The sequence below is a fragment of the Rhinopithecus roxellana genome, chromosome 12 (genome assembly GCF_007565055.1).
Source record: "Rhinopithecus roxellana isolate Shanxi Qingling chromosome 12, ASM756505v1, whole genome shotgun sequence".
NCBI lineage: Eukaryota > Metazoa > Chordata > Mammalia > Primates > Cercopithecidae > Rhinopithecus > Rhinopithecus roxellana.
This window is the reverse complement of record NC_044560.1, coordinates 44,315,210-44,336,100: the sequence shown is the minus strand read 5'-3', so window position 1 is coordinate 44,336,100 and position 20,891 is coordinate 44,315,210. Positions and strand designations below refer to the sequence as shown.

General features: G+C 38.8%; 1 protein-coding gene across 2 annotated transcripts in view; it reads left to right on the top strand.

The window, feature by feature from the left end:
* Positions 1-20,891, top strand: part of CACHD1 (cache domain containing 1) — a 228,110-nt gene that overhangs the window by 69,439 nt on the left and 137,780 nt on the right. For both annotated transcript variants that reach the window (XM_030913272.1, XM_030913273.1), the window contains one exon: positions 12,793-12,855. In XM_030913272.1, coding sequence (XP_030769132.1) covers positions 12,793-12,855 — 63 coding nt within the window. Of the gene's footprint in view, positions 1-12,792; positions 12,856-20,891 lie in introns of those variants that run through there.

Below are 20,891 nucleotides of genomic sequence, written 5' to 3'. Positions count from 1 at the left end.
GAAAGCCATCATTCAGTCAAGATGTTAGTTAATAATTATTGTTGAAAGTCATGGCATGTGGTACTGCAGCCTTTACAGGCAAGGGCTGTTACCATGGCATTCGATATGCGTGACAGGCACCCTGGCTGTGAGAGCCTGAAAAACGATACAGTCAGGAGGACCTGGGAGTCATTTATGTAATCATATTAGCGTCACATTTATTCCATAAAGGCTAACTGCTTTGACTCATGGCTTCAATTTCCACATTTAAACTCATCATTTTCAAGATTGATTCTATTTAAATTTTAATCTTAAAACATTCATTGCATCAGTATTTGGGTACTCCCCCCTGCAGCAGTTTCAGAGATATATTTATAATTATTTTTAAACAATGTAAGTCAGCAAATATAATTTTCTTGTGACATCATATGACAGAAAGACTGTTAGCATTAGTAGCTTTTCAAAACTGTAGCAATTGGCATGTCAGTAAAATTCTAGCACAATGGTAGAGTAGAAATTTTAGGTTCACGGTATTTTATAGAATCTAACCCAGTTTCCTGTTTTTTATGTGAGAGAAACTAAGCCTAGGGAGGAGGCTAAATGACTTCACCAGACTGTAGAGCTAGTTCGCACAGAGCTGCAATTTGATATTATTACTTATTTAGGTTTTGTGATGTTTTGATTCATGCTTTCTGTACTTCATGATTGTACTGAAAAAGTATTTATTTGAATAAAGGAATATACCAGAATTGTATTTATGAAAATTCTCTCTTTGGACGTGATATGAACGAACATTTCTTCGGAAAAACATCTGGAACAGCCTCACGGTTAGTAGCATATTTTGAAGTGTTGAAAACTTATTTTCATCTCAGAATGCAACATTGCAACTGTGTTTTAAACCCCAACAGTTGTTTTCCGTTAAGTTATTTTGAAATTATTTTTTGAACAAGTATTTCTCAGTCTCATTTCTCCAACACTACTCCCTGCAATTGCTATAGGGATTACAAGACTGAATAAAACTGCCCCTCAGAGGACTTGATAATCTTTTGGAGGAGGTAAGACACATGGGAAACTCCACGTCAGAGCCTCTCAAGCATCATACTAGAAGATAATGCAGTTCATTTGGTTCTTAGAATTGTCACAGACCCTTGGGATGCTAATGGATTTCTAAATGGACCGCATTTTTTGCTTTGTGAAAAAGCTTAGGAACGGTTTAGGAAAGTGGGTGGGTGCCTGGCCATGAGCATGTGGAATATAAACATTCTTAAAGCACCTATTTTATCATGTCACTCCCCAGTTAAAAATCCTTTTAACGGCTATTTATTTCTTGGCAAATATACATTTATTCATTTACCCATTCAAAGAAATATTTACTAAGTGCCTACCACATGCATAAAAGCCAACTCCTCTCCCCGGCTTGAAAACCCTCCACTGTCTATGTATTCCATTTAGTTCAGCTCTATTTCCAAAAGTGCCCCTTATGAAGCTTGGCTTTCTGTTACCACATATAACTTTGTGTCATAATTATTGGCTTCAGGGCCTCTCTAGAATGTAAACTTTTTCAGGCAAGAAACAGTGTCTTTATCTTGGAACACCCCATTTCCAAATATGCAGGCCAATGTGTGGTGAGTCCTTTGTAAGTTGAGGCCAATGGGGCTAGAATGTAGGGTCCAAACGGGCAAGGATTTTTCTCTGTTATACCCACTCTCGTATCTCTACGGTCTAGAACAGTACCTGGCCCAAAGTGGGGCTTAATAAATATTTTCTTTATGAATGTATACTAAGCACCAGACCTTCTTAGTGAATGCTCTGAAATGCTCTCACCCAAGCTTTTTTTCTCTTTTCCTATTTAAATCCTACCTCAAAGGCAAGTCCAAGTTTCTCCCCTGCTGAACTCTGACAGCACCTTGGGCCTGTGCCAAGCATACTGAGTTCATACCAGAGTCTGTATTGCATTGTTCACTGTAGCTTTTTATTTTTTTATTCCTAATTTCTCTTGCCAACTAAAGGGTGAGTTTCTTAAGGGTATGGGACCATATTTTATATAGCTTCTGACTCCTTTAGAAAGGACTTGATTGATTGCCTGAGACACTAATTAAACATCAGTCACTTAAGTCTGGAAGATTAAGCATCTCAGGTTTTCCAGTTCCCTTTGTCCTTAATGGATAGATTCCCAGAGACCTAAGCATTTGTGTGGATTCGTGTACACACAGAACACTGAATATTGAAGGCTTATGTAAAGCACCACCCTCCAAGAATACATGTATAGCCGCTAAATACCTCTTTTTTTTTTTTCCCTTTCAAAGTGAAACAAAAATTGCCTTAATGGAGATCTAGGGGGTAGGGGTGGAGGCATTTGGTGTTAGGAGAGTGGAAATAGGGGAGTGGAAATTTGGCACCATCTGCAAAGAGTTTGGGCAACTCTACTTTCCATTTCTGAGAGGTTGCCATGTGCATTGTCATGAATATTACTTTTAGTCAAGTTACATTGGCTAACAGCAGATTCTTTCCAACATGTGGAACTGATTTATTTGACTTTTTCCCTTTTATGTGCTTTGAAAGCCAAAACAACAACAAAAACGCAGTAACCCTTCAGAACCTTTATTGCATTTAGGGAAGTGTTTCCGTCTTGGTTTGCCTGCCTTTGTTCTCCAGGATCATGTTTACTCACCCGCTCGCCTGGTTTTGAATGCTATAACAGGAAATCAAGTGATCAAGACTAGAAACTCTTCCTGCTGAGATGATTGCTTTAGATTTTCCCTGCTAAATCAGAGCTCAGGCTGTCCCTTTTTCCCTGTAATTTCTTTTGAGGGATGGAGTGAGCCAAAATAGGCAGCCCTTTGTAAAGGTGACACTTGTCAGCAAATTGTGACTCTCCCACATGCTTTCTTACAATTCAGAGCTCATGTTGGTTTGTAGGGTGTTAAAGTTAAATGCCACCGGACTGAGGAATTCATAATTTGAGTTCTTTGGCAAACTTGAAGTATCTAAGTGGCTGGGAGTGCGTGCGTGTGTATGCCCGCACATGCGCACACACATACACATTCTTAGAGCTGAAAGAGGACAGGGGAGGAAAAATAGAAGGAAAGACTTGTTAATAGATTGTTGAGAGAAGGGGAACATTTTTTAGCCTGGGGAGAAAGACTATCTTCCTGTTTCTACTAGCTGGTTGAGCACTCAACCAAAATAAAATAATGATCTGTATAATTTAATGCCTAGGTTAGTGGATATGCAATGCTTATTTATGCTTTCTGTGTACAATCCACTGTGTTAAGGAATCATGGCATGGGCCAGTTGTCAAGGAATTGACAATAGGGTTAGGACCTAGAAATTCTAAAGACTGGAAGGAAATAAAGTAAAATGTAAACAATATTGGTTTTTATAGAGTAGTCAGATACAGATTTTTTCCCTTCTTTATATATTTTCAAATGTTTTATAAGGGACATATTACTTTGTAGCATAGACAGTCTTTGCTGTAGAACTTTAGAAAATAGGGAAATTGTCATTGGTGGGAGGATGTTAAGAATGAGGTGTGTGATGCTGGAAGCAGTGGCTCACACCTGTAATCCCAGCACTTTGGGAGGCTGAGGTGGGCAGATTGCTTGAGCCCAGGAGTTCAAGACCAACCTGGACAACATGGCGACACCCTATCTCTACCAAAAACAAAACAAAACAAAACCAACAAAAAAACAAAAATTAGCCACGCGTGCTGGTGCACTCCTGTGATTCCACCTACTCAGGAGGCTGAGGCGAGAGGATCCCTGGAGACTGGGAGGTCAAGTCTGCAGTGAGCCGTGATCATGCCACTGCACTCCATCCACCTGGGTGATAAGAAAACAAAAACAGAATGAGGTGGGAGTTGAATTGGTAAATATCTAAACAGGTATTTTTGTTCCCCCCATACCTCCAACTATCGTAGAATAACTATCATTAATAGAATGTTATTATAGTCTTAAAAGATTAACTGTAGTAAAATAGAATAATAGTAGATAACTAGCATAATGGTGTGTGAAGTACATTTATAATATTTTTAGTGCACTCTATATGAATTCATCTTCTCGTTTATGAGATAAATGAGTTATGTAAAGCACTTAGTGCCTGACAGATAGTAAGCACTATATAAGCATTAGCTATTATCATTATTTATAGCAACATTAAAACAAAATAAGGAAGTCTGTTGTACTGGGGGTACAGTTTGAGTTGCACAAGGTCATCTATTGTGTCACTGATGCATTTTGTTTTAAATTCCCAATGTAAGCCTCTTCCTTTGCCATGATTTTCAGTAACTAAGCATTTCCCTTTGTTATATAAACTGGAATAGCCCTGGTTTCTCGCAAGTTACTGTGCCATTCAAGATGTAGTTTCTATAGTGAGCATCAAACATAAGCCTCTGAATTTATTTTCTCCTCAGCTCTTGAGGTGGTGTAGAGTCCAGTTGTAACTTTGGATGTATGTGCTTTTGTGAGTTGGACAACTCTGAAAAATGTTTGTCTTTCTCTGTTATATATTCAATTTTAAGATTTGTGGGGGAAGAAAGGAAAAATATATATCTTAGATATATATTATTTACAGGCAAGCCCTGTTACTATTTTGGTCAACTTCTAGGTGTTACATAGGTTTTCTCTATTAAACTCTATTCTCTATTAAAGATGATCTTTGCATAGGGATTACACATAAATTTAGGAGTAAGACGGACTTTGTATTCAGACTTGACCATGTACTTACTAATAATCAGCTTTGTCAAATTAATCTCTCAGAACCTCAGTTCCCTCATCTGTAAAATGAGGACGTAGTTATAAAGGTTGTTGTAAATATTAAATGAGATAATGTGTTGCAAAGCACCTGAGTGCATTCCAGGTCCTTGGGATACATGGCAACATTATGATACATGGTACATCCACACACACACACACACACACACACACACAATTAGAATATTTATATATTTAAATGCTGCTTTACACATATTAATAAATTTTTTATATAAACATGCTTTTAATAGCTGCACAATGTTTTTGATTGGATGAAGAGTCTTTAATTGGTTTCCTGTTGTTGGGTACTTAGGTTACTTTCTATTTTCCTTTTTAGTGGTAATCTTTTTGATAATCTTGGCAAACTATTTTCTTGAGCCACCTGTATCCAAAATGAACAAATTCTGAGATTAAAAATTGACCAAAGGCCAGGCATGGTGGCTCATGCCTGTAATCCCAGCACTTTGGGAGGCCAAGGTGGGAAGATTGCTTGAGGCTAGAAGTTTGAGGCCAATCTCAGCAACATAGTGAGATCCTATTTCTTTAAAAAAAAATTTTTTTTTTAATTAGCCAGCAGTGGTGATGCACACATCCTAGCTACTTGGGAGGCTGAGGTGGGAGGATCACTTGAGCCCAGGAATTCAAAGCTGCAGTGAGCTAGGATCATGCCACTGTACTCCAGCCTGGGTAACACAGTTAAGACTCTGTCTCTAAAATAATAACGATAATTTTAAAAGTGACCAAGATCTATAGCAACAGATTTTTGATCTCAGATGCAGTATAATTAGCCTCATCAGAGAATGCCATTTTTATTGGGCCTTCCATTTGTTTAATAGTATGAGGTTAAATAGTCTGGTAAAAATCAGGTTTGAAGGGATCCCTTTAAACCTGGTAAAAGATTATTCATAGGGTGTACTTAGGGAAGAATACAGTCATACACATTTTATTTTTTGAAACACTTAAATTAAGTTTTCATTAATTACCTTTTCAGTGCTTTTTTTTTTTTTTTTTTTGGTTAGAAGCAGGGCTTCACCATGTCAGCCATGTGATCCACCCACCTCTGCCTCTCAAAGTGCTAGGATTACAGGCGTGAGTCACCACACTCCGCCCTGTGATTTTTAAAAAAAATTTGTTTAAATGACAGCATTTTGTCTTTTAGTGGTTAGTGTTAGTCAACTTCTTGCGATAACAGTGGTGATCTATATTTTTCTCCCCTTTAACCACAATGCCTGGAATCATGGGAACAGATCCAGAGCTGAATGAAGCCATTACTGAACTGTCAGCCATATGTGCTTGCCACAGAGACCCATAAATAGCAAGAGAATAAGCTTTTGAATAAAAACTCAGTCCACATTTCTTAGCAAATATCAGGGAGGGAGACCCACAGAATCTCATTAGGCTTGCAAAGGTATTTATTTCTTTGCTGTGGTATTCTGCTGTAGCATTCATTTCAACATCTAGTTAAAATTTGGCAGAGTTGTTGGTGGCGTGAAGGTTGGGCCAACTGTCTGGACTGACCATCTTACTAAACACACATGTAATTGTCCTTGCTCCAGCAAAGTGGAATTGTCTTGCCATCTGTCAAGCAGGCTCAATTAATTTGGGAGATTTGGGAAGGGAGGAGATGATGGGTTGAGAGGGTAGGACAGTGGATGGAGAGAGGGAAGGACTAAGGTGCAGTCAGTACAAGGTGGGGAAAGCAGGCTACCCATGCACACACACACACACACACACACACACACACACACACACAAGATGTTTGTCTTTTTTTTTTTTTTTTTTTCTTCCCCTCGGAGTAGAGGTAGGGGGAATTGTATTCAGTTGTTATTATGTGACTCTAATTTTTAACTTCATTTGTGTTGAACCTGCTCTTTTGGGGAGGGAGCAGGGAGGCAGTGCTTAGGGAATAAAAGAAAGGAATATGTAAAGAGATTTGATTTAATAATGTAACATACCTTTAGAACATCTAGGTTGGATGAAACTCAGTAAAGATACCCCTTTTCTTGCTGAAAATTCAGATTTGTACAGTACTGTTAGATGGGAAGCTGGAGAACTAAGCAATGTTATATATACTTAAAGTGTGAGGGAGCAATTAAGATGTAGCCTCGGGGAAGGCTCAGGAGACCTTATCTGTGAATTGCTAGGTGACTCTTCAGTTAGCATAGCCCCAGTTTTATCTGGATGGTGGATTGGGGTTTAGATTTTTCTTTGAGTTTTTATAATAGCCCAGTTAATAGAGTCTTGCCCTTCCTTTTTAAGAATGCATACATAATTTTAAAAATACATAAAATATTTGTGTATTTACAAAAACATTTGAGTAGAGTATATTTTAGAGAGACTACCTAGAATGTATGTTTAAAGTAAATTTATTAAAGCATAGCATACAGAAGAATGCAGTCTTTTAAGTGTACATCTTGATGAATTCTCACAAAAGTGAACATATCCTGTAACCAGCAGCCAACCACATCAAGAAACAGAAAATTTCAGCATCCCAGAAGCCCCTTTTATGCCCTATTCTGTTCATTCTCCCACAAAGAATAACTACTATCCTGACTTTTAACAGCCTATATTAGTTTTGCCTGGTTTTGAACTTTATATAAATGGAATTATACACTTTGTATGCTAGTGTCTGGCATCTTTCACTCAGTATCATGTTTGTGAGATTCATCATGTTGATGCATGTTGTAGTCATTTTTCATTCTCATCACTGAATATTCTGTTATGCAAATTCACCACAGTTTAATTTTCTGTTGCTGATTGGCATTTGAGTATTCTAGGTAGGTGCTATTAGGAGTAGTTTTGCTGTGTGAACGTTATTATACTCTACTTGTCTTTTGAGGAACACACAACCATGTGTCTGCAAGGTGTATACCAAGGATTGGAATTGCTGAGTCATAAATATCCATATAATTAACTTGAGAAGATACTACCAGTTTTCCAAGGTGCATGTATTAATGAGAGAAAGGTCAGTTTTGTCTCTAAATCAGAGTGCTCAGTTACCATGCACATAAGAATAAGACATTTTTTTCTTGTTTTCTTTTAATTGTGGAAATAAATGTAATAGAAGATTCTGTGAAATGTTTCTATTTAAAATAACATTTTAAAACTCCTCACCTATTTTAATCTGTTCACTATATAATAACACATATTTTTAGTTTTAGTATTTGATGAAGAATTTTAAGAACAAGAAAGAGTAATAGGCAGGGCTGGGCAGTATCTTTAGCTTAATTTCCAGGGATTTGCAAAGTGAGGAGAGTTAACTTCTGACTCCCTTCGGGTTGTGTTCACATTAAGAGTTCGGATTTCTGGAATTCCTTTAGCCCTCTGGGGAGCAGGGATAAAGGAAAGTGACAAATTGGAATAGAAAGCAGAATGCTCATCCTGCCTACCTATACCCTAACCCTGTTACTGTGGGCAAATCATCCAAGAGGACTGAAGGATCAGGCCTGTCATGATGGCTCTTTATTTTCTTTTCTTTTTTCTTTTGCGTTTACTTTTTTTTTTTTTTTTTTTGGCGGGGGCGGTGGGGGGGGACGACATGGTCTGACTCTGTTACCCAGGCTGGAGTGCAGTGGCACAATCTCGGCTCACTGCAGCCTCTGCCTCCTGGGCTCAAGTGATCCTCCCACCTCTGCCTCCTAAGTAGCTGAACTACCCATGGGTGCCATCACACCTGGCTAATTTTTGTTTTTTTCATATAGACGAGGTTTTGCCATGTTGGCCAGGCTGGTCTTGAACTCCTAAGCTTAAGTGATCCACCTGTCTCAGCCTCCCATAATTCTGGGATTACAGGCATGAACTACCACGCCCAGTGGCTGATCATTTTCATGTTTTAGGAAAACTTTTCCTTTGCATTTTCATTTTCCAAGTCCTCTATTAACCAGGAAAATCTTTACCCTGAAGTCACAAAAATGACCGCTAGGTGTATCACTTTGAATTCCTGGCTCTTGAATTAAAATCAAAAGCTCCAAAAAGCCCCATACTCTATTTCTTTTATAATTTTACATAGCCATAGAAAGTAATAAAAACAAAACCTTTGTCTGGGATTCTTTAATTACCCTGGACAATATATCTTGCTTAAAATAAAATGGATAGAAAAAAAATCCCCAAATGCTCATTTTTTTTTACATACAGGTATTAGGATAGGCTATGCAGAAGAAGAAGGTAATATGAATGAATTTGTTTAATAGCTTTGCTAAATACAATGCCTGTTTTTAACTCAAGGCCTAGATTTAAGCCTCAATGCTTCAACTTTTTACCTCGGATGTATTTTCTACCTTTGGAAATGTAGTTTTTTAGTCTGTAAAATGTGGTTTCAGACCCCTGCCCTGCCTGCCACATGCAGTTGTTGTGAAGATCAAATGCAATAATTTATGTGAAACTGTAAAGTATAAAAGTACTAAGCCTTTGAGAGCTGGGCTTAGCAGGCCCTGCATTTTAAGAAAGACGATTACTGTCCATTGATCTAAAGCATAGTGAAAATTCACCCTGTAGTTTGAGATCTTGTGCACACACATAAGCCTGAACTTTTTTGTTGTTGTTTTGTTTGTTTTTTTGAGACAGAGTTTTGCTCTTGTTGCCCAAGCTGGAGTGCGATGGTGCAATCTTGACTCACTGCAACCTCCGCCTCCCAGGTTCAAGTGATTCTCCTGCCTCAGCCTCCCAAGTAGCTGGGATTACAGGCATGCGCCACCACGCCTGGCTAATTTTTTGTATATTTAATAGAAACGGGGTTTCACCATGTTAGCCAGTCTCGTCTTGAACTCCTGACCTCAGGTGATCCAGCCACCTTGGCCTCCCAAAGTGTTGGGATTATAGGCATGAACCACCGTGCCCAGCCTAAGCCTGAACTTTTAACCTAGCACCACTTGTGGCTGATTGATTAAGTCTTGAGTTACTTGTCTAGGTTCTACTGGCTTCCAATGGCATCTCACTAAAGTTCTTTTTTTTTTTTTCCGGGCTGGAGTGCAGTGGTCGGATCTCAGCTCGCTGCAAGCTCCGCCTCCCAGGTTTATGCCATTCTCCTGCCTCAGCTTCTGAGCAGCTGGGACTACAGGCGCCCGCCACCTCACCCAGCTAGTTTTTTGTATTTTTTGGTAGAGACGGGGTTTCACCGTGTTAGCCAGTATGGTCTCGATCTCCTGACCTTGTGATCTGCCCGTCTCGGCCTCCCAAAGTGCTGGGATTACAGGCTTGAGCCACCGCGCCCGGCCCTCACTGAAGTTCTTAAAGCTCTTCTCCATCTCACACCCCAACCACTTGAGGAAGGAGAAGGGGCAAAAAAATGTTTTGCTTTGGTGATAGCCCCGAACTGTGACCTACCACATCCCCTTTCACTTCTGGGGTCAATACAGGGTTATACAAAATAGGTAGTCTATAGAATCACCACTGCTCACATTTAAAACATCTTTCTTGCTTTTAAAATTTTCTTTTGCCCACCTACATTTATTAGATATAAAGAATATAAAAATGCTTATGTCATAAGAAGATCTACTAAGATAAAAGTATTAGTAATCACTCCTGTTAAGATAATAAATGAATAAAATAGGGAATAAAACACAGCCTGTCGAACCCTTCCGGGCATATATTCTTTATTACTACTGAGGAATTCACCTTTGTTTTAACAAAAAGGAGAAGGAAGTATCTGATTTGGCCCTTTGTGGGTACTGGCTTGAGCAGGGTGGATCTGGAGTAGTTCATGCCTCCTTCATCAATCAACTCTGGCGGAAGCGTTTGCCAAGATAGAACAGATACTGTATCAATTGGAATATCACTGCCAGAAAGGAAATAAGAAATTGGCTATGTTTATCAAGATCTGGAGTCACTACATGAATTATGTTACTTTTAATAAAAATGTACTGTTGGCACTACTTAACAGTTTTTGGAAATCAAATTGTATGAGAATAGAGAATGTATTCTGGGGGACATGGGTGGTATTGACATTGACCAGGCCTCTAAGAGCATTATAATGTAGTCGACTAAGGTGTCCCCCAAGGATCTGGGAACGTGCAGTTGTAAGAATGGAGGTCTATAGGTTCTTAGTTCTTCTTCCAAAATGACTATTCCAGGATTTAGAATCCTAATGCCCCCGAATGTAAAACACCTGTAGTGAGATCTAGAGCAGAGCCGCATAATCAAATACATTGGTTGAGATCTGCATCAAAATGTATGAATATCACACTAAGTGGTTTAATAAGGACTGTACATACACATCAGTTCAAGTTAGGATTTACTGCCAAATAAGTTCAGGCTATTTCCTATTTTGCTAACAAAGGTGTTATGTAAAACTTTTGATTTTCAGAGCCTTTTGAATTTTGAAATGACATATAGGGATTGTTGATCTGCATCATGTTCAGGTGTTAGCTCCTGATCGCAGCATCTTTTAATGTATGTAAAGCAATCAGGTAGCAAATTCTTATATGACAATAGAGTTAGGAGTGCCAGATCTGAAGTCACATTGCCTGGGTTCAGATTCCAGCCTTGCCAAGTGATTTGGGGGTATGTTATTTAATCTTCCAGACTCTTAGTTTTTCCTCTTTAAAGCTACAGTAATTTTGAAATGAATATGAAATAAAATATACACATGAGGCACAATATCTGAATTGCCCTAGGCACTTCGTAAATATGCTTCAGTTTCCTCATCTATGTAGAGATAATAATAGTGCCTATCACAAAGGTGTTTTATGAGAGTTAAATAAATAAATGTAATGAGCTTAGAATGGTGTCCACGCCATGGTAAGTATTCAGTAGATACTAGCCAATGATAATATCATTATGAACATTACTAGAAACCTGTAATGAACTTTCCTACTGGCAGTCATTTTCAGAAAAGAAAATGACAATAAACACCTGTTGAATGAACGAGTGGCACATTGGAGAATGATGGGAGGCACCATGATTTGTAATTATAATTTTCCAGACTGTAATTTCATCCTAGTCCTTCTCAAGTTTGTTTGCTTCCCTCCACCCTGCACTCCACCCACCGACCAAAACCTCCCTCTAAGCCCCAGCAGCTTGATCTTCCTTCATTTGGTCTGTTTAGATGTATATTGCATGATGAACTTGGCTTCACTTGTCTTCTGTACCACAACCATGCAGGTGTGTTAGGCCGTCTGGGAAGCTGTCCCAGATGCTGACAAACCCTGGCAGCAGGATGGAAAGGAAGAAGGAAATTTTGGCTGACATCTCCAGGTCGGACTCCTTACTCATCTGGACAGTTCAGTGGTATCTTTAAAGCTTGAAGATAAACGATGAGGCTGCTGCTCTTTTTTTTTTTTTTTTTTTTCTCCTCTAACAGATACATAACTTGGATTCTCATTCTTTAGTTTGTTATGTTAATCTCTTGTGATTACAAAGTAACAGTACAGTTTGGTAAAGTCATAAGTCTGCAGAGACATTTTAAATAGAGGCAATATATGGAGGAGTAGGTACCAGCTAGGCAGGGACCAGGGGAAGAATGTGTGTGCTTGTGTGCTGTAGTTTGGCCTAATGTCTTGGCACAGCTGTCATATTTCCTGGCATGTAAGAACTGGATCTTCTCTTAAGTCCACACATATTTGGCAAGCCCTATTATGTTACTCTCCCGAGGGGGTGCTTGAGTAACGAAGGTGATAGATAATATTGGGTAGGGACTGAACAGGGACATGAGAGAATATGGAAAGAATCCCTTTCAAAGAGCTTTATTGCATTAGATGTTAGAGTCTGTGAACAATTACAGCATTCAGGGAGTACAGGATTTAAATGAGAAACACCACTTTGTCAAGATTATACCAGTTGGATAAAATGGCATGGACTCCGGAAATCTATAATTAAATGTATTTTTGAAAATGAAAAATACAGTGTAACACCTGGTTTATTTCACTACAGAGGTGCCTGGGTATTGCTTACATAAGTGTGATTGACTTTGGCTGATACTTGGGTTTCTGTCTGTAAAATTACTGCATTTTAATTAAAAAATTTTTTTCTACTAGATTCTATTTGTTGTAAACAAATTATTCACATACACACTCATATAGAAAATGACTTATTTAGAAATCTCATGTTCATTTTCTTTTCATTGCAGCGGATATTCAACTCCTTTGTTTACACTGAGAAGATCTCAAATGGAGAAAGTGAAGTACAGCAGGTAAGAGGCTATGAGTACTTGACACTCCCGGTCTTTGTCTTGCTTTTTGATGTGGCTTTATCACTCTTTACAGGCAATCTCCACTTGAGGTTTCCTGTTCTTTCTCTATAATTTCACGTGCATCTCATGCATAATGGTGACAGCCTTACACTTTGGATTCTTAGAGGCGGTTAAAAACTTATGTGCATGGTTTTCTGCTATCTGTGCTATATAATTTGGAACTATTTCATTCCTTTTTGCTTCAAAAATTCCTAAACAACTCGCATCAAAAAACATTGAAAATATTTTTTCTGATGTAGAAAATAAGTGCCCAGGCTTTGGAATCAGACAGACCCCACGTCAAATTCTGGTTTTCCTCCTTACTTTGTGGCCCCAGTAAGCAATTTAGTCTTTTTGAGCTGCAGTTTCTCAATCTTAAATAAGAGGAACATAATATTGCCTTATGGGGTTGTGATAATTAAATGATGACAAATGGACGAAGAATGAAGTAAAATTGTAATTCTGGCATAGAAGCAGCTCATTGGATGTTGGCTTCTTTTATTCCATTCTTTTTCTTTCCTCTTTTTTTTTTTTTTTTTTTTTTTTGTTTCTTCCTTTGCTTCTCCCCTCCCGTCTTCTTTCAGTTCTCTGTGGAGTCAAGGAGTTTTGAGGTCAGATTCTATTTACTTTATTTATAGCTGGCTTCAGATGGACTGCCTCCTAAAACATAGTGTTGGTGAACCTGATCGTAAATAATTGATCTGTGCTTGAAAAGAAGGGTGGTAAATAGGAGTTGGTTTTAATTTCAGCGAATCCACCAACTTCGTTACAGTATGTGACCATCAACACCATCAACTAGTAATTTGAAGCTAGTTTTGAAACTCAAGTAAAAAACAGAACCCAGCTAAAAACCAGAGTGTAGCAGAGTGCTTCCACAAAATAGAAAGATAACTATAGTAAACTGCATACGATTTTAAACTCTCTGAGATTCCACCATTATTATGTTCGTGGAGAACAGCTTGACTTGATCTGAACTTAAAAAGTACTATATAAGAAGAAAAGATTTGCAAGTGTCCTTATAGTGAAGTTGTTTGTAGGATGCTTATTTACTTATAATAAATTACTGTGGTTTAATCTTGAAGTGCAGCATTTCCTGTTTATAGACATTGACTTTTTAAAGATTGGGTTTCTGCAGGTTAAATATAGAAGATATAAATAGTCATGTATATGTGTATTCTTTTTCTTAGCTTTAGATATTTTTAAAAGCTGATGGCCTGAGTATTTATTTATTGTAGTAAATATGATGTAGTTTGCCGTGCTAAGACTTATCTTCATAATTCCTGTCTTATTTTTATTTCAGCAAACTAGAAAGTTCTTTGTGGTTGTGAAATTTAAGAGATTTTTTATGGCGAAGATTTTTGAACAAAGCATGTTCAAGGAAACTTTCTGGGAGACCAGAGGCCATTTGATAACATTTTAAAGAAACTGATCCAGGGATATCAGTTTTGCCACTTTCCTTCAAGTAACAGATACAAGTTCTTAGGCTGTTTTCAAATGTGAAAGTTTTTTTTCCCCCCTTGTACTGATGTCATTTTTTATTTATCTAGCTAGAAACAAGTTTAGAAGCCTTTAATAGTAATTTTAGAAATTATAGCTGCTGATTGAGCACTTATGGAACATCAGTGCTAGGCAACTTCCATATGTATCACATTGATTTTTACCAAATAACCTTGAAGGAAAGATATCTTATTACAGATGAGGAAACTGGGGCTCCAAGAGGTAAACTAAGTTATTTGTAGTTGATGGATATTAAGCAGGACAGCTAACTTTTGAAATAAATATGACAGAAAGTTTTATTATTTTTATTTTATTTTATTTTATTTATTTTTTTTTTTTGAGACAGGGTCTTGCTCTGTCGCCCATGCTGGAGTGCAGTGGTATGATCATAGCTCACTGCATCCTTAATCTTCCAGGCGATCAATCGATCTTCCCATCTCAGCCTCTCAAGTACCTCGGACTACAGGCACATGCCCACATGCCTGGCTGATTTTTCGTTTTTGTTGTTTTTAGTAAAGATGAGGTCTTGCCATGTTGCCCAGACTGGTCTCAAACTCCTCAGCTCAAGCAATCCTCCTGTCATGGCCTTCCAAAGTGCTGGGATTACAGGCATGGGCCACTGTGCCCAGCCTATTGTCTGTATTTTTAATTTAACATAGTTTATTTTTAAAATACTTGTTTTCATCAGATACAGGGGTCTCTGCTAAACTCTGTCTTTATCCGAATAATTCAAGTGCAAGGGAATTACCATACAGTCTATTCTGTGTGTCCTCTGACTGATTGTCAAGAAGTTCTTTTTTATATTGAACCAGAAGTGTACTGACTTTTAAATTCCTGCAGTCTCTCCGGTCCACCCTCTGAAAGAACCCTTAACAAATAGATCTGTGTCTGTTGTTTATCCCCAAAATGAGGACAGTTGTGTCACTGTTATTATCGCTTAGCCTAAATTTTAGTATAAACAGGTCTTAAATAATTTCTTCTTCTGTGACATGATTTCTAGATCCTTTCAGTACTATGGTCATTATTACAACAATATAACAATAAAAGCTCATATTTACACATTTATTGAAAAGTTTGCTATCACTTCATTATGATGGTTCTCCCATGGCTTGAATTGAACATGGGAGTTCTCATTCTACAATGAGAACACAGACACCTCAGTATCTTCTTGACTTTAATAACTGTTTAGACACTCTGGATTCTGTGATCCTGGACAGTACCCAGAATGAAATCTTTAGGGACATGTTTACCTCATATGTTTCCTATTCTGTAAAATATCCGCCATCACAGTCACTCACACTTCTATCTCCTTTGAACTTCAGAACAACTCCATGAGGTAGGTGGCAGTATTATTATTAGCAATGTTCAGAAAAGCCACGGATCCCAGCTAGTAGGTAATTAAGCTGGCTTTTAAAACAATTGTGAAATGTATCAAATATATGGAGACATGTGTAAAATACATATAAAGAAATATATTAAAATTAACATCTTAACTTACTACCCAGCTGAAGAAATGATGCATTACCAAACTTAGAAGGCCGTTGTATGACCTTCCAAAGAGAGTACCTTCCTCCCTCCCTCTCAGAGGTAGCCTTATCCTAATTTTTTGTTAGCAATTCCCTTGCATTTTTTTGTTTTGATTTGTTTTATATGTATTTATCCCCAAATTAATTTTGAGTTGGCTATTTTTTGTTCTTTATATAAATTTTAAGCATATGTTTATATTCACATATCTTGCTAGTTTCACTCAGCTTCATATTTGTTAGAAGCACCCATGTTGACATCTGTAATTAAGGGTCATTTATTTCCATTTCTATGGTATTCCATTATATGCAATTTATGTATCCATTTTATAGCTGACGTTGTTTGGGCTGTTTCTAATTTTGTTGTTGTTTTGTTTTTTAAGAGACAGGTTCTTGCTCTGTTGCCCAGGCTGGAATGCAGTGGCCCGATCATTGCTCATTGCAGCCTCAAACTCCTGAGCTCAAGCAATCCTCCTGCCTCAGCTTCCCAAGTAGTTGGGACTACACATACTCCACTAAATCTGGCTAATTTTTTAAATTTTGTTCTAATGTTTTGATTTTTGTTCATACCTCTGTACATAGTGCAGAAGGAATAGTTCCTTTAATTGCAGGTATTTCATTATCCCTGGCCTCCTGCCAACTTAATGATGGCAGAACTATGTGTTGTATATGTGTCTCCACACACAAATGCCCTAAATAGTGGGGCAAGGGGGCACTATTCAGCTCCTGTGGAGAATCAGTTCTCTGGAGTAGAAGTGCTGGGTGTCAGTGTTCAACAGACTGCTTCCACAGTGGCTGTCATGGGTCACTTGCTTATCTGCATCTCCTTTAATATCTGATACTGTATGATTTTTAATCCTTTGCCAAATGTGGGCTGTCTGAAAGGGTATCAGGTGAGTTGCATTTGCCTCACTCTGATTACAAATGAGGTTGAAACACCTTTTTGCATGTTTATAGTAAATTTTTGTGTTTTTGTTCTGTCAAATATCTATTAACGCTCCTTGTCCAGTTTTTTAGTTGTTTATTTTAGAAGTTTAAAAATGCTGTATATGTTCTAGATCAGTGCTGTCCAAAGAGAACTTTCTGAGATGATGATGTTCCATATTAGGGCAAGTAGAGTAGCTACCAGCCACGTATGACTACTGAGTACCTGAAATGTGTCTAGAGCTACTGATAATTAAATTTTAGATAAAATAGCTGCATGTGGCTGGTAGTTACCATATTAGATTGCTGTGCAGATTTCAGTTTTTGCCTTGTCTTTTCATCTCATTTTATCGTTTTTATGTTTTGTTTGGTTTTGTTTGGTTTTGAGATGGGGTTTCGCTCTGTCATCCCAGTTTGAGTGCTTGGTGCAGTCATGGGTCACTGCAGCCTCCACCTTTGGGGCTCAAGCATTCCTCCCACTTCAGCCTCCCAAACAGCTGGGACCACAGGCAGGCACCATCATGCCCAGCTAATTTTTGTGTTTTTTGTGGAGAGAGGGTTTCTCCATGTTGCCCAGGCTGGTCTTGAACTCCTGAGCTTAAGTAATCCACCATCCTTGGTCTCCCCAAAGTACTGTGATTACAGGCATGAGCCACTGCACCTGGCCTCATTTTATCTTTTAAAGAATTAACGTTTTAATTTTAACTCAGGTTTTTAAAAAATTGGTCTTTAGACATAAAGATATTCTATACTGCCTTCTAAAACTTCTGCCTCTCTCACCTAAGTCCTTTTTTTTTTTTTTTTTTTTTTTTTGAGATGGAGTCTTGCTCTATCACCCAGGCTGCAGTGCAGTGGCATGATCTCAGCTCACTGCAGCCTCCACCTCCTGGATTCAAGGGATTCTTCTGCCCTTAGCCTCCCGAGTAGCCAGGACTACAGGAGCCCACCACCAAGCCCGGCTAATTTTTGTAGTTTTAGTAGAATTGGGGTTTCACCATGTTGACTCGGCTGGTCTCGAACTCCTGACTTCAGGTGATCTGTCCGCCTTGGTCTCCCAAAGTCCTGGGATTACAGGCGTGAGTCACCCCGCCTGGCCTCATTTAAGTATTTTATCCACCTGGAATTGATTTTGGTATTGGATGCGAAGTAGGTATCCAATTTCCTTTTCTTCCCCCATATGTGTTTTCAAATACTCTATCTCTGTCAAACAATCTGCACTTTCTTCATTTGTTTTCAGTGTGTTTTCTGTCAGTTGCGTTTTTGGATATGTGTGAATTTGATTTGGTTCCATTAGTCTATCTATCTGTCCTTGTGCCAGTACCACATTACCTTAGTGACTAGTTTTATAACGAATTTTGAAATGTGGTTGGGTACCACCCGCGCATTTAGATTCCTTGGTTTCCCATCTTGGCCAAACCCTGAGGTTTATCTCCTGTATCTGGTGCTCTGTGCTGTCATCAAAGTAGAAGCTCAGGGTCTCCAGATTATGCCCACATTCTCAGGAAGAAAGCAGGGTGTGACATGGGCTTACCTCCTAGATTTCCTGCTTTCACCTGGTTTGAGGACTCAGTCTTCCTAACAGCGATTCACCAGTTTCCCCACTTCTTAATAGTTATAATAATAATTGTAACCACTTATAGGATTTGTTTGATAAACTAAAAATAGGTTAGTTATTCAAAGTGGATTATTGACCTGTGTGCTTTTGGCTCACAACCTTTAGGTGAAAGGGAACCGTTTCTTTATGCTTGGTTTTGTATATTTTGTACTATCTAGAATTCTGGCTTGCATTTTCTATCCATTGTTTCTCCTTTGGGTTAATGAAAATTAGATCCCCATGGGTTCTTGCCCTCTCTCTTTACTAATCAAATCTTGTTGAGTGTTGGATCTTTCTTGTGCCTACTATCTAACTTGGCAGGAAATCTAACATGTTGTTAATATCTTCTGGTTAGGGGAGCAAAGAAATTAACACCAATAAAAAACATTTTGTGATATTTTTACTCTTGGGTATACATTTTTCCTTGCTTTTACTCATTATTTCTTTTAAACTAACCTTCAGAGATTGTGGGTCTAAATTGTCTAACAATGTATTTTAAATCCTTAATTAGTTCACTGTATGTAGTTTTGCTGCCAAAGAAACTATGGCAACAGCCTTGGAAAAATTAAAATTCCACGCACACGTTCTTGTGTGGAACACCTCTCATAGACTTCATTTTTGAATACTTTAAGAAATTGGCCGGGCGCGGTGGCTCATGCCTGTAATCCCAGCACTTTGGGAGGCCGAAGTGGGCGGATCACAAGGTCAGGAGATTCGAGACCATCCTGGCTAACACGGTGAAACCCTGTCTCTACTAAAAGTACAAAAAAGTAGCTGGGCGTAGTGGTGGGCACCTGTAGTCCCAGCTACTCAGGAGGCTGAGGCAGGAGAATGGCGTGAACCCGGGAGGAGGAGCTTGCAGTGAGCGGAGATCATGCCACTGCACTCCAGCCTGGGCGACAGAGCGAGACTCCGTTTCAAAAAAAGAAAAGAAATTGTGTGTTTGCGTAAGGTATAATACAAAGTTGAATCTGAATCAAGAAAAATAAATTTTTAAGCAAGTGCCTCAGAAGGTAGCCAAATATGGTCCGTAAAACACAAAGAAGAAGCAAAAGGAGAAGGAGGTTCTTGGGGTGCTTGATTGGATCATTAAATGGATCAGAGCCACCTTGGACTTGTTTCAAGAGTTCACTCTAACTTTTTCTCAAATGCTCTAGTAATTATTTATATTAATAATTTACTCAATGAAATGGCAAACATTTTCAGAGTGTTTCAGAAACTATTGAATTGATGGCAGTGATGGTTTTAGAGGATTTCAGAATTCCTTTGAAATGGGTCAGAGAGAACTGAGAGAACTCCTTATAGAGGAGACGCACCTGACGTCTGGTCAAGGGCATTCCTTTAGCAGTTCTCCCTGCTCTTCTGTGGTTTTTGATCTCTTTTGGATCGTATCCATCACCATGTAAACACATTTCACCTATATTAAACAAAAGACCCTTTTCTTGACCCGACTTTCCTCTCCAACTGCTGTCTAATTTCTTTGTTTCCCTTTGAGTCACAGCCCATCAAAAGAGGTGTCCACACTCATTAGATCCAGTTCTGCCATTTTCTTTTTCTTTTTTTTTAAATTTTAACAGCCTCTCCCTGTCACCCAGCCTGGAGCGCAATGTGGCGATCTCGGCTCACTGCAACCTCCACCTCCCAGGTTCAAGCAATTCTGCCTCAACCTCCCGAGTAGCTGGGATTACAGGCATGTGCCTCCACGCCCAGCTAATTTTTGTGTTTTTAGTAGAGACAGGGTTTCACCATGTTGGCCAGGCTTGTCTCGAGCTCCTGACCTCGTGATCCACCCACCTCGGCCTCCCAAAGTGCTGGGATTACAGGTGTGAGTCTCCGCGCCTGGCCCTCTGCCATTTTCTCTTAAGCCTACTTTAGTCCTACCTGTCCCACAAAACTGCTCTCTTTAAGATCACCAAAGACCGCTACTTTGCTAATTCCTCATTTACATAACTAACATTAGTGTTGAACGGTTGATCCTTTTCATATTCCTTGATAAATCTTCTTAACTTGGGTCTTTGGAATAGCACGCTTGCCTCCTTGCCTTTCCAGGCACATTCCTTTGCACAAGGTGCTGTTCAGACAAAGATCCCCATGGGCCTTCACCTCCTTCAAGTCTGTTCTCCCATGTCACCTTCTCAGTGAGATGAGCACCATTTTCAAAACTGCAGCCCACACTGCTTCCATGCTCCTGATTTTCCTTTTCCTTGTTCCATATTTCCTTTTTTCCCATGTCACTTATCACTTTTTGGATTTAGGTACTGACCTGATAAAACTAGTTTGGCTATGAAAATTCTGGCAGACAAGCTAGGCAATAACCATCCTGGACATTGGAACAGGCAAAGATTTCACAACAAAGACACCAAGAGCAATTTCAACAAAAGCAAAAATTGACAAATGGGATCTAATTGAAGGTAAGAGCCTCTGCACAGCCAAAGAAGCTATCAACAGAGTAAATAGGC